The 27,503-nt window shown below is 40.2% G+C and overlaps 1 protein-coding gene across 7 annotated transcripts in view; it reads left to right on the top strand.

Moving 5' to 3' along the window:
• Positions 1-27,503, top strand: part of RALGAPB (Ral GTPase activating protein non-catalytic subunit beta) — an 843,236-nt gene that overhangs the window by 535,516 nt on the left and 280,217 nt on the right. For all 7 annotated transcript variants that reach the window (XM_053712501.1, XM_053712446.1, XM_053712384.1 and 4 more), the window contains one exon: positions 8,100-8,206. In XM_053712501.1, coding sequence (XP_053568476.1) covers positions 8,100-8,206 — 107 coding nt within the window. The remainder of the gene's footprint in view (positions 1-8,099; positions 8,207-27,503) is intronic.

Below are 27,503 nucleotides of genomic sequence, written 5' to 3'. Positions count from 1 at the left end.
TCTAGCGACAGCTCTAGGGATCTTTTCAAAGGTTCTCAGTGTTTCCTTATTTGGACGATATCTTGGTACTTGCTCAGTCCTTTCGTTCTGCAGAATCTCATACGAATCAACTTCTGTTGTTCCTTCAAAGACATGGTTGGAGGATCATTTTACCAAAAAAGTTCCTTGAGTCCTCAGACAAGGGTCACCTTTTTTAGGTTTCCAGATAGATTGTGTCAATGTCTCTGTTTCTAACAGACAAGAGACAATTTAAATTGGGTTCAGCTTGTCGGAACCTTCAGTCTCTTTATTTCCTTCAGTAGCTATATGCATGGAAATTTTAGGTCTCATGACTGCAGCATCGGTCTCGATTCCCTTTGCTCGTTTTCATATGAGACCTCTCCAGCTTTGTATGCTGAATCAATGGTGCGGGGATTATTCTAGGATATCACATTTAATATCCTTGAATCCCAATATTCAACTATCTCTGACTTGGTGGTTAGAGCACCATTGTATAGTTCTATGGTTCTCTTTGGTTCATCCAACCTGGACTGTGATCACAACAGATGTGAGTCTTTTCAGGTTGGGAAGCTGTTTGGGGATCTCTGACAGCACAAGGGGTTTGGAAATCTCAAGAGGCGAGATTACCAATAAATATTTGAAACTCCGTGCAATTTTCAGGGCTCTCCAGGCTTGGCCTATGTTGAAGAGAAGACCATTCAATTGCTTTCAAGACAGACAATATCGCAGCTGTGGCATATGTCAATCATCAGGGTGGATTCACAGTCCCCTAGCTATGAAAGAAGTATCTCTAATACTTTTTTGGGCGGAATACAGCTCTTGTCTAATTTCTGTGGTACATATCCCAGGTGTAGACAATTGGGAAGCGGATTTTTTCAACCATCAGATTTTACATTCAGGGGAGTGGTCTCTCCTTCCAGATGTGTTTTCTCATCTAAACAAGGAAACTTTCCAGGTACCTGTCCAGGTCCAGGGATCTTCAGGCGGAAGCAGTGGATGCGTTGACACTTTCTTAGTGCTACCAACCTGCTTATATTTTCCCGTCTCTAGTTTCTTCTTCCATGAGTGATATCCATAATCATCATGAAACAGTCATTTGTATTGCTGGTAGTTCCAGTATGGTCTCACAGGTTTTTTTCCATCAGGAGTTCAAATCATTAAATTTGAAGGTATGGAAATTAAACGCCTAGTGCTTAGTCATAGAGGTTTCTCTGACTCAGTGATGTTACAGGCTCGTAAATCTATTTTTAGAAAGATTTATTATCGAGTTTGGAAGATTCATTTGCATGGTGTTCTTCTCTTATGTTCACTTGGTATTCTTTCAGAATTCCTAGATTTTTACAGTTTCTTCAGGATGGTTTAAATAAGATTTTGTCTGCAAGTTCATTGAAGGGACAAATCTCTGCTCTTTCTGTCTCATTTCACAGAAAGATTGATAAGCTTCCTGATATTCACTGTTTTGTGCAGGCTTTGGTTTGTATCAAGCCTGTCATTAAATCAATCTCTCCTCCTTGGAGTCTTAATTTGGTTTTGAAGGCTTTACAGCCTCCTCCATTTGAGCCTATGCTCTCTTTGGACATTAAAATACTTTCTTGGAAAGTGTTGTTCCTTTTGGCCATCTCTTCTGCTAGAAGAGTTTCTGAATTATCTACCCTTTCTTGTGAATCTCCTTTTCTGATTTTTTCATCAGGATAAGGCGGTTTTGCGGACTTCATTTATATTCTTACCTAAGGTTGTGAATTCTAACAACATTTTTAGAGTAATTGTTGTCCCTACCTTGTATCCTAATTCTAAGAATTCTTTGGAGAAATCCTTACATTCTTTGGATGTGATAAGAATTTTGAAATATTATGTTGAAGTTACTAAAGATTTCAGGAAGACTTCTAGTCTATTTGTTATCTTTTCTGGTTCTAGGAAATGTCAGAAGGTTTCTGCTTTTTCCTTGGCTTCGTGGTTAAGCTTTTGATTCTTTCAGCTTATTTGGGGTCGGGTCAAGCCCCGCCTCAGAGAATTACAGCTCATTCTACTTGATTAGTCTCCACTTCGTGGGCTTTTAAGAATGAAGTTTCAGTTGTTCAGATTTGCAAAGCAGTAACCTGTTCTTCTTTGCATACATTTACTAGATTCTACCGTTTTGATGTATTCGCTTCTTCAGAAGCATTTTTTTGGTAGAAAAGTTTTTTCAGGCAGCTGATTCAGTTTTGATTCTTCTGCTTATATTTTAAGTTTTTTCTATTCATTTAATGAGAATTATCTTAGATTTTGGGTTGTGGATATTTTCTTCAGCGAAAAATGGCTTTTTTTTTTTCCCTCCCTCTAGTGACTCTTGCGTGGAGTTCCACATCTTGGGTATTGCTATCCCATATGTCACTAGCTCATGGACTCTTGCCAATTACATGAAAGAAAACATAATTTATGTAAGAACTTACCTGATAAATTCATTTGTTTCATATTGGCAAGAGTCCATGAGGCCCACCCTTTTTTGTGGTGGTTATGATTTTTTTGTATAAAGCACAATTATTTCCAAATTTCTTTGTTGGTGCTTTTTACTCCTTTCTTTATCACCCCACTTCTTGGCTATTCGTTAAACTGAATTGTGGGTGTGGCAAGGGGTGTATTTATAGGCATTTTGAGGTTTGGGAAACTTTGCCCCTCCATTGTATATCCCATACGTCACTAGCTCATGGACTCTTGCCAATATGAAAGAAATAAATTTATCAGGTAAGTTCTTACATAAATTATGTTATTGCCACTTTGTTTTTCTCATGTGTATTAATTACCTCATACCATATTGTAAGCAGGTTTTTTTAGAGAATTGTATTATAATAAAACTTGTGTTTTACGGTATAATACTATTGCGGGTTTTCTGCTTTATTAATTTATATCCTTGGCAGTCACCCGGGAACCGGAGAATCTACCATACTTCCAGATACACCAGAAGGATCTAATAATCCATCCAACAGAGGGAAATAGAGCAATTTGAAGCTGACATACCTCACAGATTAATCTTTTTCCATAAGGGCTGATTAAAGAGCAGCCCTCCAACAAAGCCTTTCACTTACCTCATATGATTGGGGTAAATTTCTGTAAGTAGACACTTCAGAAGTTTTTCACTAGGATTATATACATCACTACACCCGCTGAGGTGTTTAACATACCCTGTGTGAACTTTTAGGGTCTAATTCTAAATAGTTGTGTTTTATTATATATATTTATTTTTTTACCTTGGACTTGATTTTATATACCATTTATACAATATATATATATATATATATATATATATATATATATATATATATATATACATACATACATACATACATACATACATACATACATAGAAACACCCAGCACTCACCAGCTAGCTCACAGCTAAGATAAAATCACAACTGGAAAGGTTAGTCACCGCATCTGGCCAAATGGGAAAGCTCAGGCACCACGTCAAGGTCCTTTCCATTGCCTGAGTCCCTAACACAGCCAAACTATCATGCGAGCTCACAAAGCCAAACAAACTGAGAACAAAGGAGGGGTGCACAGGTGGATGTAATCACCCATAGAAAATACAAAACATGGAAGGGAACTGCACTCCAAGACCGGATCAGGTACACATCCTGTGACTTAGCAACATCCAGCCCTGGGTGCTAAATAGCACTCCAAAAAAGCTGTGATGTCACCAGAGCCACAGGCAGTTAACCCCAGTCTCAGACCACTGCAACTATGCATGCTCAAACAGTGGAATGGGGATTATGCAAATTTATCTCCTCAGATAAATCTGGATCAAGAGACCAAAGACTCTCTTCTTTGGTGGTTGTCACAGGATCATCTGTCCCAGTAAAATGTGTTTCCGCAGGCCAGCATGGGTCATAGTGACGACAGACGCCAGCCTATTGGGCTGGGGTGCAGTCTAGAATTCCCTGAAAGCACAGGGAGTGTGGACTCGGGAGGAGGCTCTCCTCCCGATAAATATTCTAGAATTGAGAGCGATATTCAACGCGCTTCAGGCGTGGCCTCAGCTGGCGTCGGACAAATTCATAAGATTCCAGTCGGACAATATCACGACTGTAGCATATATCAATCATCAGGGGGGAGCAAAGAGTTCTCTAGCGATGATAGAGGTTACCAAAATAATTTGATGGGCAGTGACTCACTCTTGCCATCTATCAGCAATCTATATCCCAGGAGTGGAGAACTGGGAAGCGGATTTTCTAAGCCGCCAGACTTTTCATCCGGGGGAGTGGGAACTCCATCCGGAGGTGTTTGCACAATTGATTCATCAATGGGGCACACCAGAATTGGATCTGATGGCGTCTCGTCAGAACGCCAAACTTCCTTGTTATGGGTCCAGATCGAGGGATCCTCAAGCAGTACTGATAGATGCTCTAGCAGTACCTTGGTCGTTCAACCTGGCTTATGTGTTTCCACCATTTCCTCTCCTCCCTAGTCTGATTGCCAGAATCAAACAGGAGTAAGCTTCGGTGATTTTGATAGCACCTTCGTGGCCACGCAGGACTTGGTATGTAGACCTGGTGGAGATGTCATCTCTACCACCATGGACACTACCACTGAGACAGGACCTTCTCATTCAAGGTCCGTTCCAGCATCCAAATCTAGTTTCTCTGCGGCTTACTGCCTGGAGATTGAACGCTTGATTTTATCCAAGCGGGGATTCTCTGAGTCGGTCATAGATACCTTGATTCAGGCTCGAAAGCCTGTCACTAGGAAGATTTATCATAAGATATGGTGTAAATATCTTTATTGGTGTGAATCCAAAGGCTACTCATGGAGTAAGATCAGGACTCCTAGGATTTTGTCCTTTCTCCAAGAAGGATTATTTCCAAATTCCTTTGTTAATGCTTTTTACGCCTTTCTTTATCACCCCACTTCTTGGCTATTCGTTAAACTGAATTGTGGGTGTGGTGAGGGGTGTATTTATAGGCATTTTGAGGTTTGGGAAACTTTGCCCCTCCTAGTAGGATTGTATATCCCATACGTCACTAGCTCATGGACTCTTGCCAATATGAAATAAATGAATTTATCAGGTAAGTTCTTACATAAATTATGTTTTCCATGAGAATATCTTTAACAGATCTGAGAAGGCTGAAACTGGTTCCAGCTTGTCAAAACCTTCAGTTTGCTCAGTTTCACATGATGCCTCATCAGCTTTGTATGCTCAGTCAGTGGTGCAGGGATCATACTCAGTTGTCTCAGGAGAACTCTCTAGATCACAGAGCAGGTCAGTCTCTATCTCAGTGGCTGGATCAGCATATTATACAGGGGGCTTCTTTTGCTCTTTCTACTTGGATTGTGATCCCTACAGATACAAGTCTTAGGTTGGGGTGCTGCCTGGTGGTCTCTGAAAGCACAAGATGTTTGGGCTCCTTGGGAGGCGAGGTTGCCAATAAATATTCTAGAACTCTGTGCTATTTTCAGAGCTCTTCTTCAGAGTTGTCCTCAGTTGAAAAGGGAGTTTGATCTTTGTTTCCAAAGTGTCACACCATTGGCTTATATCAATCATCAAAGTGGGTCTCGTTCTCTAGGTATGAGAGAAGTGTGTCGAATTCTCTCATGGGCAGAAGCCAATTGTCTAATTTCTGCTGTTCATATACCAGGAATGAACACGTGGGAAGCAGATGTTCTCAGTCATCGGTCTTTGCATCCAGGGAAATGGTCTCTTCATCAGGATATTTTTCTTCAGATTGTGGATCGTAGGGTCTCCCAGAGATGGATCTGATGGCTTTTTGTTTAAACATACTTCCCAGGTACTTTGTGAGGTATAGGGATCCTCAAACAAAATTTCTGGATGTTCTAGTAGCTCCTTATTACTTTCAGCTTGCCTATGTTTTTCCTCCTCTGGTTCTTCGTACTAGAGTAATTTCCGAGATCAGGCAAGTGGAATCATCAGTAGTTCTGGTTGCTCCAGCTTGGCCTTGCAAGGTTCTGTATGTAGATCTGGTTCAGATTTCCAGTTTTCCACCTTGGCCTCTTCCTCTACAGCCAGACCTTTTTGTCTCAAGGCCCATTTTCCCATCCGGATATCAAGTATCTAAGCTTAATAGCTTAGAGATTAAACGGTTGCTTAGTTCTTATACAAGGAAGATTTATAATAAGGTTTAGAAGGCCTTTATTTCTTGGTGTATGGATTATGGGTTTTATTGGCATTCTTTCAGAATTCCTAGGATTCTGCTGTTTTTACAGGATGGTCTGGATAAGGGCCATCTGCCAGTTCCCTTTCAGTTTTGTTTCATGGGAAAAGTGCTAATCTTCCTGATATTCATGGTTTTGTTCAGGCTTTGGCACCTATTAAGCATGTTATTAAGTCAATTTCTTCACACTAGAATCTAAATCAGGTTTTGCAGGCTCCTCCGTTTGAGCCTATGCATAAGGTAGATATTAAAGGGATAGTATAGTTAAATTAAAATTTCATGATTTAGATAGAGCATGCCATTTTAAGCAACTTTATAATTTACTCCTATTATCAATTTTTCTTCGTTCTCTCTGTATCTTTATTTTAAAAAGCTGGAATGTAAGCTTAGAAGCCTGCCTATTTTGGGTTCAGAACCTAGGTAGAGCTTGCTGTTTGGTATCTAAATGTAGCCATCCATTCAGCAAGCGCAACTCAATTGCGGGATTTATGTTTTGTTTTTTGCCTGCAGGTCATTTTAAGTGCATTTGGGGGAAAAAAAATTCTAATTTATTTTTGTGTTCTGTTTCTTTGTGAAGAAAAATGTTCTATTTATACCACCCCTTATTTTTCATTACTCGTGGACTCCACGGTTTGGGTATTAGTTCCCAGGAGTAATGGATTGTGGACCACCTATATGAACGAAAACATAATTTATACTTGCCTGATAAATTATTTTCTCTCCCAAACTGTTTATTTTTTGGTGATGGTGTATTTTTGTTAGCACATCTCCCCCTCCCCCCCCCTACTTTTATTACATTTTCCTACCTCTTTTGCTTGGCTATATGTCAAGCTACCTTACCAGTGATGTTTGAGCGGTTTTATAGAGCTCTTGGGGTTTGGGAATCGTTGCCTCCTTCTAGTGGCATGGAAGAATAATTCCCAGGAGTAATGGATTGGTGACTCAAATTAATTTATCAGGTAAACTCCCCCCCCCCCCAAAAAAAAAACAAAAATGTTTCAAAATGTAAATATATTTAAAGGGACAGTCTATACCAGAATTATCATTGTTTTAAAAGATAGATAATCCCCTTTTTACCCATTCCCCAGTTTTCCATAACCAACACAGTTATATTTATATATTTTTTACCTCTGTGATTATCTTGTATCTAAGCCTCTGCAAACTGCCCCTTTATTTCAGTTCTTTTGACAGACTTGCAGTTTAGCCAATCAGTGATGGCTCCCAGGTAACTTCACGTGCATGAGCACAGTGTTATCTATATGAAAAACATGAACTAACACTCTCTAGTGGTGAAAAACCTGTTAAAATGCATTCTTAAGAGGTGGCCTTCAAGGTCTAAGAAATTAACATATGAACCTCCTAGGTTAAGCTTTCAACTAAGAATACCAAGAGAACAAAGAAAAATTGGTGATAAAAGTAAATTGGAAAATTGTTTAAAATTACATGCCCTATCTGAATCATGAAAGTTTTTTGGGGACTAGACTGTCCCTTTAACTTAACCTAACAGTCCCTATATGTAAATATAGTTTTTTCACTGCTTGGCTACAGAGTCATTGATTGTAAATGGCATCCTAAAAATTGCTTGTTAAAGCTCTGAAAGCATTTTACAGACAAAATATATTATTGATTATGACCTATTCTTTTTGGAATTTGGGAACCGCTATCTATTTCACAGAAATTGGAGTTCCTCTAGTGTTTCTTACCTAGTTGTGTTTGAATCATTTTTGGTGCATTCATTTCCAGTTCTCTTGTCTTTCCTAATTTAGCTATGCATACAACTAAAGACCAGAAGAAGAGGGAACTTAAAATGAAGAGGACTAAGTTTAAAATGTCTAATAGAATTGATGCTGGTTAGCTAAAATTAATTGACCATGTGCTGTCAGCCTGGACATGTATTAACTGATTTATGAGAAGTATAAATCTTGTTATTATGTATTGCTTGCTTATATTTTATAGGTAGCCCGAGTCCTTCCATCACAGTTCTCATTCGTGGGATGTCTGGTCGCCATGCATGGTCAATGCAACTGTGCCATTTGCCTAGAGCGGCGAGAGCCCATCAAAAAGTAAGTTTATCATGTGCTTCTGCTGAGCAAAGTTTAAGTAGTGTGAACATTCAAATAACTTTTTCTTTCTCACTGTAAGCACACTCCCTCACAAAAGCTTTAAATGGAAGTCACTTCTACATGTCCCTTTTTCTTTTATACACTTGGTGAGAGAGCACAAACTATTACACCTGGGGATTACTCTTCCCTACCACTAGGCAAGGATTCCCAAACACCAAGAACTCTCTAAAACCCCTCCCACATCACCAGTACCTCAGTCTTGTATTTGCCTCCGTGGTCGAAGAATGAAGATTTGCATTTGATCCTAAAGAGAGAGGGGTCTGCCTCTTGGTTCATCGATATACTCCTATTCCAGTTCCTCTGCTGTTATGTTTCAGCACTTTTGTTTTTTTCTTCATACTAGTTTTTTCGAGTAACAGAATGCCTTTGGGTAAGTACTGTATTTTTTACATGTCACTTTTTAAACCGTTTAGGTCCATGGTTCTCAACCCAAGTGACTTCAAGGCCCGGTAAATTTTAGCTGGACATGTCCAGGGCCCTGTAGTCATATAAATAAATAGATATATAGACAGATATATGCATGCATGTAAATATTTATATACATGCACATTTATATATGCATATACTATGTATATTTATATATGTATATAAAATAAATGTATTAGTGTTAGTGGGGGAAGAAAATATATACCTTTATTGGTGTCAGTGGGTTCATTAGTGTCACTGAGCTGGTATCACTTAATTACTTACCAGCATTGTACAGGTCCGCTCTGTCCTACCACTGTATAGTGTGATATTTCTTTCATGTAATTAGCAAGAGTCCATGAGCTAGTGACGTATGGGATATACATTCCTACCAGGAGGGGCAAAGTTTCCCAAACCTTAAAATGCCTATAAATACACCCCTCACCACACCCACAATTCAGTTTTACAAACTTTGCCTCCCATGGAGGTGGTGAAGTAAGTTTGTGCTAGATTCTACGTTGATATGTGCTTCGCAGCAGGCTGAAGCCCGGTTTTCCTCTCAGAGTGCAGTGAATGTCAGAGGGATGTGAAGAGAGTATTGCCTATTTGAATACAATGGTCTTCCTCTAGGGGATATATTTCATAGGTTCTCTGTTATCGGTCGTAGAGATTTCTTCTCCTACCTCCCTTTTCAGATTGAAGATATACACTTATATACCATTACCTCTACTGATTCTCGTTTCAGTACTGGTTTGGCTATCTACTATATGTAGATGAGTGTCCTGGGGTAAGTAAGTCTTATTTTTTGTGACACTCTAAGCTATGGTTGGGCACTTTATATGTAAAGTTCTAAATATATGTCTTTAAACTTATATTTGCCATGATTCAGGATAATCAGTATTCCTTCATTCAGACTGTCAGTTTCATTATTTGGGATAATGCATATGAATAAATATTATTTCTTTCATGTAATTAGCAAGAGTCCATGAGCTAGTGACGTATGGGATATACATTCCTACCAGGAGGGGCAAAGTTTCCCAAACCTCAAAATGCCTATAAATACACCCCTCACCACACCCACAAATCAGTTTTACAAACTTTGCCTCCCATGGAGGTGGTGAAGTAAGTTTGTGCTAGATTCTTCGTTGATATGCGCTTCGCTGCAGGCTGGAGCCCGGTTTTCCTCTCAGTGTGCAGTGAATGTCAGAGGGATGTGAAGAGAGTATTGCCTATTTGAATTCAATGATCTCCTTCTACGGGGTCTATTTCATAGGTTCTCTGTTATCGGTCGTAGAGATTCATCTCTTACCTCCCTTTTCAGATCGACGATATACTCTTATATATACCATTACCTCTACTGATTCTCGTTTCAGTACTGGTTTGGCTTTCTACTACATGTAGATGAGTGTCCTGGGGTAAGTAAGTCTTATTTTTGTGACACTCTAAGCTATGGTTGGGCACTTTTATATAAAGTTCTAAATATATGTGTTTAAACATTTATTTGCCTTGATTCAGGATGTTCAACATTCCTTATTTCAGACAGTCAGTTTCATTATTTGGGATAATGCATATGAATAATCAATTTTTTTACCTTAAAAATTTGACTTTTTTTCCTGTGGGCTGTTAGGCTCGCGGGGGCTGAAAATGCTTCTTTTTATTGCGTCATTTTTGGCGCAGACTTTTTTGGCGCAAAAATTTTCTTTGTCATTTCCGGCGTCATACTTGTTGCCGGAAGTTGCGTCATTTTTTTGACGTTTTTTGCGCCAAAAATGTCGGCGTCACCGGATGTGGCGTCATTTTTGGCGCTTAAAGCATTTAGGCGCCAAATATTGTGGGCGTCTTTTTTGGCGCCAAAAAATATGGGCGTCATTATTGTCTCCACATTATTTAAGTCTCATTGTTTATTTGCTTCTGGTTGCTAGAAGCTTGTTCATTGTCATTTTTTCCCATTCCTGAAACTGTCATTTAAGGAATTTGATCAATTTTGCTTTATATGTTGTTTTTTCTATTACATATTGCAAGATGTCTCAGATTGACCCTGAATCAGAAGATACTTCTGGAAAATTGCTGCCTGATGCTGGATCTACCAAAGTTAAGTGTATTTGTTGTAAACTTGTGGTAACTGTTCCTCCGGCTGTTGTTTGTAATGAATGTCATGACAAACTTGTTAATGCAGATAATATTTCCTTTAGTAATGTTCCATTACGTGTTGCTGTTCCATCAACAGCTAATATTCAGGGTGTTCCTGTTAACATAAGAGATTTTGTTTCCAAATCTATTAAGAAGGCTATGTCTGTTATTCCTCCTTCCAGTAAACGTAAAAGGTCTTTTAAAACTTCTCATTTTTCAGATGAGTTTTTAAATGAACATCATCATTCTGATTCTGTTTCTGATAATGATTTTTCTGGTTCAGAGGATTCTGTTTCAGAGGTTGATACTGATAGATCTTCATTTAAATTTTTACCTAAGGTTATGAATTCTAACAACATTAGTAGAGAAATTGTGGTTCCTTCATTGTGTCCTAATCCTAAGAACTCTAAGGAAAGATTGTTGCATTCTTTGGATGTAGTTAGAGCTTTGAAATATTATGTTGAAGCTACTAAAGATTTCCGAAAGACTTCTAGTCTATTTGTTATCTTTTCTGGTTCTAGGAAAGGTCAGAAGGCTTCTGCCATTTCTTTGGCATCTTGGTTAAAGTCTTTGATTCATCATGCTTATGTGGAGTCAGGTAGAACTCTGCCTCAAAGGATTACAGCTCATTCGACTAGGTCAGTCTCTACTTCCTGGGCATTTAGGAATGAAGCTTCGGTTGATCAAATTTGCAAAGCAGCAACTTGGTCTTCTTTGCATACTTTTACTAAATTCTATCATTTTGATGTGTTTTCTTCTTCTGAAGCAGTCTTTGGTAGAAAAGTACTTCAGGCAGCTGTTTCAGTTTGATTCTTCTGCTTATAATTTCAGTTTTTTTCATTATATGATTTAAACTTTGTTTTGGGGTGTGGATTATTTTTCAGCGGAATTGGCTGTCTTTATTTTATCCCTCCCTCTCTAGTGACTCTTGCGTGGAAGATCCACATCTTGGGTATTCATTATCCCATACGTCACTAGCTCATGGACTCTTGCTAATTACATGAAAGAAAACATAATTTATGTAAGAACTTACCTGATAAATTCATTTCTTTCATATTAGCAAGAGTCCATGAGGCCCACCCTTTTCGAGGTGGTTATGATTTTTTTTTGTATAAAGCACAATTATTCCAATTCCTTATTTTTTATGCTTTCGCACTTTTTTCTTATCACCCCACTTCTTGGCTATTCGTTAAACTGATTTGTGGGTGTGGTGAGGGGTGTATTTATAGGCATTTTGAGGTTTGGGAAACTTTGCCCCTCCTGGTAGGAATGTATATCCCATACGTCACTAGCTCATGGACTCTTGCTAATATGAAAGAAATTAATTTATCAGGTAAGTTCTTACATAAATTATGTTTTTTCTTACCTTGAAAATTTTCAATTGACTATTTTTCCCTGCGGGCTGTTAGGCTCGCGGGAGCAGAAAATGCTTAATTTTATTGCGTCATTCTTGGCGCAAACTTTTTTGGCGCAACATTTTGTAATTTCCGGCGTCGTAGTTGATGCCGGAAGTTGTTTGTAGTTACGTCATTTTTTTGACGCATGTGCATTCAGACGTGTTTTTGCGCCAAAAAATGTGGGCGTCGAAACGTCAGAGGATGTGGCGTCATACTTGGCGGCAAAAAATGTGGGCGTTGTACTTAGCGCCAATAATGTGGGAGTCATATTTGGCGCCAAAAATGTGGGCGTCATATTTGGCGCCAAAAATGTGGGCGTCATACTTGTTCCACTTTTTTCTCACATTATTTAAGTCTCACTTTTTTGTTGCTTCTGGTTGCTAGAAGCTTGTTTATTTTGCATTTCCCATTCCTGAAACTGTCATTTAAGGAATTTGATAATTTTGCTTTATATGTTGTTTTTTTCTATTACATATTGCAAGATATTCAAAACACTGTTCCTGTATCAAGAAATGCTGAGGGATTCCTGTTGACTGATATCAGTCCTACCAAAGCTAAGTTCATTTATTTTAATGTTATGAATGTTTATCTTTAGCTATGGTTTGTAATAAGTTATCATGATAAACTTTTACATGCAGAATCCATTAGTATTTATGCTTTATATATTGCTATTCTTTTTATATCTTATGTACAAGATATACTTAGAAATTTATAAGAATATTTTTCTGATTCTATTTTAAAGGCTTTGTATGACGTCCCGCCTTCTAATAACATTTTTAGGTCTTTTTCAAACTTCTTTTTTAGTTGATGAAGTTTCAAATGACCAACAACATAATGAATTATCCTTCTCTGATGGTGCTTTTTTCTCATTCAGAATTTTTCTTCATAAGATATTGACACTAACAAATCTACTTTTTTTCTTTATTAGAGTACATTTGTTCTTTGTTCAAAAGGTGTTGATTATTTTGGATATTGAAATATCTAGTTCTTTTGATTTTAAAGACTAGCTAACATTTAAATTCTGCTTATTTATCTTCTGTGGTTTCTTCAGAGGTTTTTTCCAGTTCCTTATACTAGGGAATGGAATAGGCTGAGAATTTTCTTTTAGTCCTTCTTTAAGGTTTTTAAATTGTATTCTTTGCCGGCAGTTAATTTTCAGTTTTGAGGAAAGATTCCCCAAGTTAATGGGGCTATCTCTACTCCTGCTAAATATACTATTATTCTTATAGCAAATAGTATTTATTTTTTCCTTCAGATGTCGTATCTTATTTAAGGAAAATTATTTTCAGGTACTTTTTCTTAGACCTGTAATTTATTTGGCTGATGTTGCAAATTGCTGCATCTTTCTGGTTGTATACTTTAAGATCAAGTATCGGATTATGATTTGTTTAGCATTGTTAAAAGGACAAAATCTTCTACTTATTTGAAGTTCAGACTAAGTGCTATTGCATTGTCTTGTTATCTTGCATTTGTTGATTGTGCAAGTCCAGTGTGTTGTCTGATCCTTTAACTTGTTTAACATGCTAATAATTTCATTTGTGTTGTCATTTTATTAAATATTTTCACAAATGAAGTTTAATCTATGTCTTTAGCTATTTTAGCTAGAAGAACTTTGTGATTTCAATCTTGGAATGCTAATTTGATTTCTAAAATCCATATTTCTTTTTTTCCAAGATATTCAATTATTTGGTTCATAATTGGATTCAATTATTTAACTGTTACTCTGGGCTTCAAGATTAAGTTCTAAGATTAAAACTTTAAGCTTATTTTAGTTTTCTGTTCTTACTAAGGAACGGAATCCTGAATTCTTCCCCAAGTAACATATTTATAATTGGAAGTTTTTTTCTTCATTCAATTAAGCCTTTTAAAAAGTTCAAGGTCAGCTCCCCAAATTTGCATATAGGTGCGATTCTTATTCCAGTTTGGATGGTAAGGGGCAGGTTAAGACTTTTTTTGAAATTTGTTTGGTTCTATTCGGTCCAAACTTCTTAAACTTTGGGTACAGAATAGGTTTCAGAGTAAAACCGTCTGTGAGAAGTCTTTTTTCTCTATCATATTCCAGCTATTCCAGTAAGACTAACACTTTCCTGAAGTGTCTCTCAGACATGGAGTTTTCTGAGGTATTTATTCCAGTTTCATTTTAGGAACTGGGTTTTGGGGTTTTATGCAAGACTATTCATTGTTCCAAAGATAGAAAATCTTTTGAACTGTCATATAAGTATACCATCTTTTAGAATGGTGTTTATATGGTCTATTCTGCCTTTTTGGTCAGTGATGGCATTATTTGTTTACAATAGATACAATAGATGCATATCTTCATTTTCTGTTTTCATTCAGATTATTTTTATTTTCTGAGATTCTCTTTTTTTTTTTGACAAGCATTACCAATTTGTTGCTTTTCCTTCTGGTCTAGCGACAGCTCTAAGAATCTTTTCAAGGTTCTCAGTGTTCCTTATTTGGACGGTATCGTGGTACTGGCTCAGTCTTTTCGTTCTGCGGAATCTGATACGATTCAACTTTGTTGTTTCTTCAAGACATGGTTAGAGGATCTTTTTATCAAAAGCTCCTTGATTTCTCACACAAGGGTCACCTTTTTTAGGTTTCCAGATAGATTGTGTCAATGTTTTTGTCTCTAACAGACAAGTGACAAGTTTATTGGGTTCCGTTTGTCGGAACCTTCAGTCTCTATTATTTTCTTCAAGTTGCTATATATGCATGGAAGTTTTAGGTTTCATGGCTGCAGCATTGGATTCGATTCCCTTTGCTCATTTCATAGGAAACCTTTCCAGTTTTTTATGCTGAATAATGGTGCAGGGATTCTAGGATATCACTTTTTATATCTTTGAATCCTAATGTTTAACTATCTTTGATTCGGTGGTTAAGATCACCATCATTTAGTTCTACAGGTCTCTTTGGTTCTTTCAACCTGGACCATGATCTCTATAGATGCGAGTCTTTTAGGTTGGGAGACTGTCTGAGGATCTCTGTCAGCACAAGGGGTTTGGAAATCTCAGGAGGCGAGATTACCATTTGATATTTTGGAACTCCGTGCATTCTCAGAGTTCTTCAGGTTGGTTTCTTTTTGAAGAAGAGACGTTTTTTCAGACAGACAATGTCACAACTGTGGCGTATGTCAATCATCAGGGTGGGACTATCAGTCTTTAGGCTGTGACAGAAGTATCTCGGATATTTGCTTGGGCTAAATCCAGCTCCTATCTAATTTCGGTGGTCTTTTTCCCAGGAATAGACAATTGGGAAGCGGATTATCTCTGTTAATCAAGCTTTACATTCGGGAGAATGGTCTCTTTACCCAGATATGTTTTTAAATTTTTCAGATGTGAGGGCTTCCAGAAATAGATCTGATGGCATCTCAACTAAACAAGGAACTTCCCAGGGGCCTATTCAGGTCCTGGGATCCTCAGGCGGAAGTAGTGTATGCATTATCACTTCCTTGGAATTATCAATCTGCCTATATTTTTTCATCTCTGGTTCTTCTTTTTAGAGTGATTTTCTAAATCATCAGAGACCAATCTTTGGTGTGGCTGGTGGCTCCAGCATGGCTACACAGGTTTTGGTATATGGTTCTTGTTCGGATGTCCAGTTGCCAATCTTGGTTACTTCCATTAAGGCCAGACCTTATATCTTAACATTCGTTTTTTTCATCAGGAATTCAAATTATTAATTTGATGGTATGAAAATTTAACGCTTGGTACTTAGTCATAGAAGTTTCTCTGACTCCGTGATTAATACTATGTTGCAGGCTCGTAAATCTGTGTCTAGTAGGATTTATTATCAAGTTTGGAAGATTTACATCTCATGATGCTCTTCTTATGAATTCTCTTGGCATTCTTTTAGAATTCCTAGGATTTTATAGTTTCTTCATAAGATTTTGTCTGCATGTTCCTTGAAAGAACAAATCTCTGCTTTTTCTGTGTTGTTTCACAGTAAGAATTGCTAAATCTTTCTGATATTCATTTTTTTGTTCAGGCTTTGGTTCGTATCAAGCCTGTCATTTAAGCCAATTTCTCCTCCTTGGAGTCTTATTTTTGGTTCTGAAGGCTTTACAGACTCTTCTGTTTGAGCATATGCTTTCTTTGGATATTAATTACTTTCATGGAAAGTATTGTTCTTTTCAGACATCTCTTCAGCTAGAACAGTTTTTTGAATTATCTGTTCTTTCTTGTGAATCTCCTTTTTTTCTGATTTTTCATCAGGATAAGGTGGTTTTTGCTATCCTCATTTCAGTTTTTACCTAAAGTTGTGAATTCTAACAACATTAGTTGAGGAATTATTGTCCCTTCCTTGTGTCCTAATTCTAAGAATTCTTTGGTAAGATTCTTACATTCTTTGGATGTGGTAAGAGTTTTGAAATATTATGTTGAAGCTACTCAGATTTCAGACAGACTTCTAGAATATTTGTTATCTTTTCTGGTTTTAGGAAAGGTCAGAAGGCTTCTGCCTTTTCTTTGTCATCTTGGTTAAAGCTTTTGATTTATCATGCTTATTTGGAGTCGGGTTAATCTCCGCCTCTGAGGATTACGTCTCATTCTACTAGGTCAGTTTCTACTTCCTGGACTTTTAAGAATGAAGCTTCTGTTGATCAGATTTGCAAAGCAATGGCTTGGTCTTCTTTAAATACTTTTACTAAATTCTACCATTTTGATGTTTTCTCTTCTTCAGGAGCAGTTTTTGGTAGAATAGTACTTCAGGCAGCTGTTTCAGTTTGATTCTTCTGCTTATATTTCAGTTTTTTTCATTATAAAAATTGAAACTTTTGATTTGGGTAGTGGATTAATTTTTTTCAGCGGAATTGGCTGTCTTTATTTTATCCCTCCCTCTCTAGTGACTCTTGCGTGGAAGTTCCACATCTTGGGTATCTGCTATCCCATACGTCACTAGCTCATGGACTCTTGCTAATTACATGAAAGAAAACATAATTTATGCAAGAACTTACCTGATAAATTCATTTCTTTCATATTAGCAAGAGTCCATGAGGCCCACCCTTTTTGTGGTGGTTATGATTTTTTTGTATAAAGCACAATTATTCCAATTCCTTATTTTTGATGCTTTCGCTCCTTTCTTATCACCCCACTTCTTGGCTATTCGTTAAACTGAATTGTGGGTGTGGTGAGGGGTGTATTTATAGGCATTTTAAGGTTTGGGAAACTTTGCCCCTCCTGGTAGGAATGTATATCCCATACGTCACTAGCTCATGGACTCTTGCTAATATGAAAGAAATGAATTTATCAGGTAAGTTCTTACATAAATTATGTTTCTCTTGCAAGGTGTATCCAGTCCACGGATTCATCCTTACTTGTGGGATATTCTCCTTCCCTACAGGAAGTGGCAAAGAGAGCACACAGCAGAGCTGTTCATATAGCTCCCCCCCTAGCTCCACCCCCCAGTCATTCTCTTTGCCGCATTAACGCACTAGATTCTCTCTCAGGGAGGGTAAAATGAATGTGGTTTTAGAATTGTAGCTTTATATCTTCAATCAAGAGTTTGTTATTTTTAAATGGTACCGGTTTGTACTATTTACTCTCTAGCAGAAATTGATGAAGATTTCTGCTGAGAGGAAAATGATTTTAGCATGTTGTAACTAAAATCCACTGCTGTTCCCACACAGGACTGAGGAGTACCAGAAAACTTCAGATGGGGGGAACAGTTTGCAGGCTTGACTGCATTGAGGTATGTTCAGTCATTTATTTCTAGACAAGACTGAGATAATGCTAGAAGACTGACAAGATCCCCATGTGGGGGGGGGGGGTAAGCTATGTTCTGAGACTTAGTATAGAATTGAATGCTTACATGACAGGGCTAAATAGGCTGGTTGACACTAATGCAGGGTAATCAATTATTTATTAAGAAATACTCATTGGAGACACCTTTTTAAGCACTTTGGAGTGTTTTACTGGGGTTATTATCCACATGGCATAAATTTAGTCACTTAGAAGTGATTTTTGTAGGCCTCACAACTCCGGAGTGGAGTGGGAGAGGCCTAATTTAGCTTGAAAGACAAGTTCATGCTGCTTCACATGGAGGGCCCTGCTGCTGATTGAGGGCCTAGAAGAAGCTTTGTTTCCCCAAAACTGATCCCTAAGGGCAGGTAGGGCCACAGCAGTAAGCTGTGGCAAGGTGCTGTAGTTTGTTAACCGGTTGTTGGCTTTAGGCTGCTCCGGTTTGGGCATTAAGGGGTTAATCATTCTGAAACTTGCTGTGCAATCATATTAAAGCCTTAGGTACATACTGTGAAAATTTCAAAAGGATTGGTGCATTTTTCACTGTTTTGTAAAATTATGTGCTCTTTTTATTTCTTAAAGGCACAGTAACGTTTTTTTTTCAAATTGTGTTTTTTATTTGATTAAAGTGTGTTCCAAGCTTCCTTGTGTATGCTACTAGTCTGTTAAACATGTCTGACACTAATGAAAATCCTTGTTCAATGTGTTTAGAAGCCATGGTGGAACCCCCTCTCAGAATGTGTCCCAATTGCACTAGTATGTCTATACACTTTAAAGATCATATTGTTGCACTTAAAAATGTGGCCCAAGATGATTCTCAGACTGAAGGTAATGAGGATAGTCCGTCTACCTCTCCCCATGTGTCACAACCAGTTTAGTGCCTCTAGTGCGTCTGCCCCTATTACATTGCAACAACTAGCGACAGTTATGGATAATTCCCTTGCGGCCTTTCTATCCAAACTGCCAGTTTTTCCTACAAAGCGTGATAGCTCTGTTTTAAGAACAGATTATGAGCAGTCTGAAGCTTTGGTAGCCTTATCTGATGTACCCTCACAATGCTCTGAAATGGAGGTGAGGGATTTGATGTCTGAGGGAGAAATTTCTGATTCAGGAAAGGTTTCTCATCGGGCAGAGTCAGATTCATTAGCCTTTAAATTGGAACACCTCCGCGTTTTGCTGAGGGAGGTATTAGCTACTCTGGATGATTGTGACCCTATGGTGGTCCCAGAGAAGTTGTGTAAAATGGACAAGTACCTAGAGGTTCCTGTATACATTGATGCATTTCCGATCCCTAAGAGGGTTGCGGATATTGTTACTAGGGAGTGGGATAGACCAGGTGTCTCTTTTGTCCCCCCACCTATTTTTAAGAAAATGTTCCCCATAACTGACACTAGGCGGGACTCGTGGCAGACGGTCCCTAAGGTAGAGGGGGCTGTTTCGACACTTGCTAAGCGCACAACCATACCAATTGAAGACAGTTGTGTTTTTAAAGATCCTATGGATAAAAAGTTAGAAGGTTTACTTAAGAAAATCTTTGTTCAACAAGGCTTTCTTCTCCAACCTATTGCCTGCATTGTTCCTGTAACTACTGCAGCGGCTTTCTGGTTTGAGGCACTGGAGGAGTCGCTCCAGACGGAGACCTCATATGACGAAATTATGGATAGAATTAAGGCTCTAAAGCTGGCTAATTCATTTATCACAGATGCCTCTTTGCAATTAGCTAAGTTGGCGGCAAAAAATTCAGGCTTCGCCATTATGGCACGCAGAGCGCTTTGGCTCAAGTCATGGTCGGCCGATGTGTCGTCAAAATCCAAATTGTTAAATATCCCTTTCAAGGGAAAGACCCTTTTCGGGCCAGAATTGAAAGAGATTATTTCAGAAATCACCGGGGGAAAGGGCCATGCTCTCCCCCAGGACAAGCCTTTTAAGGCTAAAAACAAAGCTAATTTTCGCTCCTTTCGTAATTTCAGGAGCGGTCCCGCTTCAGCCTCTACAGCTGCAAAGCAAGAGGGTAACGCTTCACAGCCCAAGGCAACCTGGAAGCCTTATCCGGGCTGGAACAAGGGTAAACAGGCCAAAAAGCCTGCAGCTGCTACCAAGACAGCATGACTGGGTAGCCCCCGATCCGGAACCGGATCTAGTAGGGGGCAGACTTTCTCTCTTCGCTCAGGCCTGGGCAAGAGATGTTCTCGATCCCTGGGCTTTAGAGATTGTTACCCAGGGATATCTTCTAGAATTCAAGGACTCCCCTCCAAGGGGAAGGTTCCATATTTCTCGTCTGTCTACAGACACGACAAAGAAAGAGGCGTTCTTACGCTGTGTAGAAGACCTGCATACAATGGGAGTGATCCACCCAGTTCCAATTGCGGAGCAAGGGCTGGGGTTTTACTCAAACCTGTTTGTGGTTCCCAAAAAAGAAGGAACTTTCAGACCAATCCTGGATCTCAAATTTCTAAACAAATTCCTCAGAGTCTCATCATTCAAGATGGAGACCATTCGGACAATCTTACCTATGATCCAGGAAGGTCAATATATGACTACCGGGGATCTAAAGGATGCGTACCTGCATATCCTAATCCACAAATATCATCATCAGTTCCTCCGGTTCGCTTTTCTAGACAAGCATTACCAGTTTGTGGCTCTTCCATTCGGTTTAGCCACTGCTCCCAGAATTTTCACAAAGGTGCTAGGGTCCCTTCTGGCGGTTCTAAGACCGCGGGGCATAGCAGTGGCGCCTTATTTGGACGACATCTTAATTCAGGCGCCGTCTTTTCACAGAGCCAAGGCTCACACGGAGATTGTATTGGCCTTTCTAAGGTCTCACGGGTGGAAGGTGAACATCAAAAAGAGTTCCCTGTCCCCACTCACAAGGGTTCCCTTCCTAGGAACACCAATAGATTTGGTAGAAATGAAAATATTTCTGACGGAGGTCAGAAAGTTGAAACTTTTAACTACTTGCCGAGTTCTTCATTCCATTCCTCGGCCATCTGTAGCTCAATCTGAGGGCGATATTCAACGCGCTTCAGGCATGGCCTCAACTAGCTGCGGCCACATTCATAAGATTTCAGTCGGACAACATTACGACTGTAGCTTACATCAATCATCAGGGGGGAACAAAGAGTTCTCTAGCGATGAGGGAAGTAACCAAAATAATCAGGTGGGCGGAGGCCCACTCCTGCCATCTTTCAGCAATTCACATCCCAGGTGTAGACAACTGGGAGGCGGATTTTCTAAGTCGTCAGACTTTTCACCCGGGGGAGTGGGAACTCCACCCGGAGGTATTTGCCCAGCTGACTCAGCTATGGGGCATTCCAGAGTTGGACCTGATGGCATCCCGTCAGAACACCAAGCTTCCTCTCTACGGATCCAGGTCCCGGGACCCCAAGGCGGCATTGATAGATGCTCTAGTAGCGCCTTGGGTCATTCAATCTGGCTTATGTTTTCCCACCGTTTCCTCTTCTCCCTCGTCTGATCGCCAGAATCAAGCAGGAGAAGGCGTTGGTGATTTTGATAGCGCCTGCGTGGCCACGCAGGACTTGGTATGCAGACCTAGTGGACATGTCATCTGTCCCACCATGGACACTGCCAATGAGGCAGGACCTTCTAATACAGGGTTCGTTCAAGCATCCAAATCTAGTTTCTCTACGTCTGACTGCTTGGAGATTGAACGCTTAATTCTTTCAAAGCGTGGTTTTTCTGAGTCAGTTATAGATACTCTGATCCAGGCTAGAAAGCCTGTCACCAGGAAAGTCTACCATAAGATATGGTGGAAATATCTTTGTTGGTGTGAATCCAAGGGTTACTCATGGAGTAAGATTAGGATTCCCAGGATATTGTCTTTTCTCCAAGACGGTTTGGAGAAAGGATTGTCGGCTAGTTCTTTAAAGGGACAGATATCTGCTCTGTCTATCCTTTTGCACAAGCGTCTGGCAGAGGTACCGGACGTTCAAGCGTTTGCACAGGCTTTAGTCAGAATCAAGCCTGTCTATAAACCTGTGGCTCCGCCATGGAGTCTAAATCTAGTTCTTTCAGTTCTTCCAGGGGTTCCGTTTGAACCTTTACATTCCATAGATATTAAGTTGTTATCTTGGAAAGTTTTGTTTTTGGTAGCTATCTCTTCTGCTCGAAGAGTCTCAGAATTATCTGCCTTACAGTGTGATTCACCTTATCTGGTGTTCCACGCAGATAAGGTAGTTTTGCGTACCAAACCTGGTTTTCTTCCTAAAGTTGTTTCTAACAAGAATATTAACCAGGAAATAGTTGTTCCTTCTCTGTGTCCTAACCCATCTTCGAAGAAGGACCGTCTTTTGCATAATCTTGATGTAGTTTGTGCTTTAAAGTTCTATTTACAAGCAACTAAGGATTTCAGACAAACATCTTTGTTTGTTATCTATTCTGGTAAGAGGAGAGGTCAGAAAGCGACTGCTACCTCTCTTTCCTTTTGGCTGAAAAGCATCATCCGTTTGGCCTATGAGACTGCTGGCCAGCAGCCTCCTGAAAGAATTACTGCTCATTCTACCAGAGCAGTGGCTTCCACATGGGCTTTCAAAAATGAGGCTTCTGTTAAACAGATTTGTAAGGCAGCGACTTGGTCTTCACTGCATACTTTTGCCAAATTTTATAAATTTGATACTTTTGCTTCTTCGGAGGCTATTTTAGGGAGAATGGTTTTACAAGCAGTGGTGCCTTCCGTTTAAGGTACCTGTCTTGTTCCCTCCCTTCATCCGTGTCCTAAAGCTTTGGTATTGGTATCCCACAAGTAAGGATGAATCCGTGGACTGGATACACCTTGCAAGAGAAAACAGAATTTATGCTTACCTGATAAATTACTTTCTCTTGCGGTGTATCCAGTCCACGGCCCGCCCTGGCAATTAAGTCAGGTAAAAAATTTTTTGTTTAAACTACAGTCACCACCGCACCCTATGGTTTCTCCTTTGACTTCTTAACCTTTGGTCGAATGACTGGGGGGTGGAGCTAGGGGGGGAGCTATATGGACAGCTCTGCTGTGTGCTCTTTGCCACTTCCTGTAGGGAAGGAGAATATCCCACAAGTAAGGATGAATCCGTGGACTGGATACACCGCAAGAGAAAGTAATTTATCAGGTAAGCATAAATTCTGTTTTTTGCCATTTAAAAATGTTATATTAATTTTTTGCACGCACGTATATATGTTTTGATGAATCAGCGGTTTCACGGACGTATTGTGCCACATGCTAGTTTTTTCTTAATTTTTGTCACATGTTGACACGCCGGCCTTTTTAAGAATTTCTTTCTGAGGGGGTAAATATTTCCCTTTTTCAAGAGCTTTATTATCATTTAACTTTATCTGCATTTAACTTTATTATTAGCCTTTGTTATTCTGTCCCTAAATCTGCAATTGAAGCTAGGTCATTTGAATATTTTCCTACCAGTGTTAATGTTTATATTGTTCTATGCTAAGGTATTTCCTTCAACAAGCTTATTCAATAAATGTATTAATGCTTTAATGCATTCTGACCTGTCTAGTACTGTTTTAGCTTAAAACAGGTGTTATTGCTCCTTCTGTTTGTTCCTAGGAGAAATCTACTACTTTTTTTTATCCTGGATTTAAAAATTAATTTGAACAACAGTGCTGATATGTTGGTGTCCATGCCTCCTTCAGCTAAGCAGTTCAGAATTTACCTTCTACTAGTTCTTAGCTTGTTAAGGTTAGTGTTTCTAGTTATGAGGCTGCTGGGGGTGGTTTTCGCTGTTGATGAGTATTTCTCTGAACATTTTAACCTTAACATCCTTTTTTTTTTATTATTTTTATGTTGAGCATATTCATTCTCTTTTAAGGGAATTTTTGCTTACTTTAGAAATAAATAATCCTAAAGTAGATGGGGAAATACCAGTTAAGCTTTTAGATACTCTTTTTAATCCCTTGATGCATTTCTTGTCACTGTTGTCGTTTCTGAGAATATATCCAGAGATCAGACTTTGTCAGATGTACCTTTTTATTCCTTCTGCAAGGTTTAGGAATTGTATTCCTTCTGCAAGGTTTAAGCATTTGTAGTCTTTACTGGCTTCTATTATTGTGCTTTGAGAAGCTATTCCCATAGTGGTTGGGGCTATTTTCATTCTAGCAAGTTATATTTTCAGTTCATAAATATATATTGCTGATGTGGCTGTTGCTTGATCTTTTGGATATGTAGTCTTTCTGGGCAGTTTTCTTATGATTCTGCCAGTGAAGTTGTGTGTTTTGTTTTGTTTTTTAATTTTCAAATCCTTTAATTTGTGGTGCCATTTTTGACATCTTTTATTAATGCTAGAGTATGTCTTTAGCTGTTCTTTCTAGAAGAACATTGTGGCTTAAATCTTGGTCTGCTGACATGATTTCTAATCCCAGACTTTTTTTTCTTTCTTAACATGAAAATATTTTATTTGGTTATTTATATTATTTCTATGGTGTCTGAGGGTAAATGTATTTGTCTTCCTTGGGACAAGAAGTCCAAGGGTATATTTAAAGCTCAGATTTATGTTTTTGTCCCCATCATCAGAACAGGGCTCAAAAATTAATTTTTCTCCGCCCTGTATCAGAGTTCCAAAATGCTCCAGTGTTTATAACTTGAGCACTAAACCATCTGCTTGCAAGGCTGCAAAGCTAAACTCCAGGTCATTCTTAAAGGGACACTGAACCCAATTGTTTTTCTTTCGTGATTCAGATAGAGCATGCACTTTTAAGCAACTTTCTAATTTACTCCTATTATAAAATTTTCTTCATTCTCTTGGTATCTTTATTTGAAATGCAAGAATGTAAGTTTAGATGCCGGCCCATTTTTAGTGAACAACCTGAGTTGTTCTTGCTGATTGGTGGATACATTTACCCACCAATAAAGAGGTGTTATCCAGGGTTCTGAACCAAAAAAATAGCTTAGATGCCTTCTTTTTCAAATAAAGATAGCAAGGGAATGATGAAAAATTGATAATAGGAGTAAATTAGAAAGTTGCTTAAAATTGCATGCTCTATCTGAATCACAAAATAAAACATTTGGGTTCAGTGTCCCTTTAAATGCTCTGAAGAATTCTGTCAGGGTCAGTGCCCATTAGTTTTACTGGAACAGGTCTAAGCAGTCCAAGAAATCTTCCCCTCCATCTGAGTCTGCTTGAAGGTGCGACCTCTGATTCAGAAGCTCTGTTAAAGGCCAGTTTATGCCTCTTTTAGGAAGCTTGTTTTTTCTGTTTAGGTACTTTGGGTTATTAATATAGTCTCAAGGATATTGAACAGGTTTCAGATAAAGGCCTTCCAAGGGAATGTTTTTTTCTGTCCTATGTTCCTAGAAACCCTGTAAGGCTCCGGTAGATGGGAACTGCCACGGATACTCGACAGCTAAGGCTACCCCCAACCCCCTCTACAACCTCACCCCTGTTGTTTCTTAGTGGTTTTGGGCTCCTCAGAGCAACCACAATCTCTGGAAGCTTTTGTTTGCTTGTTTTGTGAAGAGCTGGTGTATGACCAGGAAAACCCTCCTAGGCTGGTTGGGCTCCTGGAACTCCCGGTTGGCTGCCTCACAAAGGACACCCGCTAACTTTACCCCTGGTCGCTCCAGCAGCCCTTTGCCCCAGAGCTCCGCTCTTTTGGGGATTGGTAGCCCCAAGGGAGGACAAGAGCTGTGGCAATAATCAGAGGGGAGCTTTTTTGGGAACTGGGGGTTTAGACACCCCTAACCCCATAACTTCAACGGACTGTAACTCTGGTCCCCAGTAACGAATCCTGCTTATTTTTGGACTGTGGCATCTGGGGACCGAGGGCTTTAAAATGCTCCACCGGGATCACCCCAAAACCGCCACCCCTAGGTATTGGGATTATGTGAGTCTGTGGCTCCTATGGAGGTGCCGGGCTGTCTGGAGGGGCGGGAATGGAGGGAAAACTGTGGCATTGTCTTCTGTTCTTATCAAGATGAGCTGTCTGTATAAAAGGAGTGTGTTTTTTCAATAAAATCAGTTCTTGTTTCACCTGAATGCTAGTCTGTCTAGTTATTTGGGTGGGCTCCAGCTAAAATCACTTTCCTGGGCTACATAGTAGCCTGTTCCAGGCAGAGCTACCCAGTCTGGATAGTTGGAGTCTGCCACAGGGTGGGACCCTGGGTACTGATGCTGTCGGGCATCAGGGGTGGCTACAGGCTGTGGTCATTTGCAAGCTACATAGCTGCAGTTGGCAGGGAGGAAGCAGGACCCATTTGGAGGAGCTACCAAGTCGGGGTATCCATCACATTGGCTGGCAGCGGTGGGATCTTCTTCCACACGATTCCTGCTGACAGAGAAGGGCCACAGTAGCTGGTAACTATGGAAGCTGAGTACCTAAGGAGAGTACAGGAGGCACTGACCCAGCTGGACGGTCCTGGTTCTGAACTGGACCAGCTAAGCTGCAGGAGCATTGTCCGTCGGAAACTATGGAGGAAGAGGCTTCAACAAGAAAAGGATTGTGATGGAAAGGTCCTCCCCACAGATGAGAGGTACTTGGTCCGGTGGGACTTGCGAGTGCTTTTCCTGGGAGAGCAGCCCATGGAGGAATGGCTATCGGAACTAGATCGACTGGTTTGGGCAGAGATGTGGGTGGAGGACGTTTATCGGGACCTCCGATGGCTCGCTATGCAAGTAGGGCCATGGCTGGATGATTGCTCCCCCACAGAGGGCTTTGGCGCTCCCTGGGTTACTATTGGAAAAGTTGACAGCAGAATTTGGGAGCGGGGCGGAACTGAGAGTAACATTGGCCACTCCCGAGAGCAGCTGTTGGATCTCTCGGGGGTACCCTGGCTGGTATCCGATATTATATCGCTTATTGTCCAAGAATGGGGACTGGAAAAGGCATACAAGAGGCTGCTAGACCGAGTTCTGCAGCATGCCACGGAGTCTGCACGGAGCTGTGGTGCAGCACTCTGGGAATCATGGAGGTTGGCCTCAGATGAGTGGCAACTGAGCATAAGCGACGACGAGCTGCTAGATACAGATCAGTAGCCTGGTCCCGAGCTTATAGACCTGGACAAAGGAGCCACCCCAGCAGAAGCGCTGGCAACAGGGAAGAGAGCCGCCAGCCCCTGCCCAGCACCTGCAACATCCCCAGGAAACCAGGGAGAGGAGGTAGGCATCCTCCCTCCCCTTACAGAGAGCCCCTTGCACTGAGAGATGGATGTCTGTCTCTCTCCCCAGCGGCAGAACCATCCCCTGGGAGCGGAGGTAGTCCTCCCTCCCCGTAAACAGAACCCCTTCCTGGGGGAGGAGACAGTCTGTCCAGGAGCAGGGAGAGGAGACAGTCGGTCTCCCCAGCGGCAGAGCCATCCCCTGGGAGCGGAGGTAGTCGTCCTCCCTCCCCGTAAGCAGAACCCTTTCCTGGGAGAGGAGACAGTGGGTCTCTCTCCCCAGCGGCAGAGCCAGGAGCCGGGAGAGAAGGCAATCGGTCTCTCTCCCCAGCGGCAGAGCCATCCCCTGGGAGTGAAGGTAGTTGTCTTCCCTCCCCTTACAGAGAACCCCTTGCAGGGAGAGATGGATGTCGATAACTCTCGCCAGCAGCAGAACCCCTTCCCGGGAGAGGAGACAGTGGGTCTCTTTC

This window comes from Bombina bombina, chromosome 1 (genome assembly GCF_027579735.1).
Source record: "Bombina bombina isolate aBomBom1 chromosome 1, aBomBom1.pri, whole genome shotgun sequence".
Classification (NCBI taxonomy): Eukaryota; Metazoa; Chordata; class Amphibia; order Anura; family Bombinatoridae; genus Bombina; species Bombina bombina.
Note: the sequence above shows the minus strand (reverse complement) of the source record. Positions and strands in the feature narration are given on the sequence as shown.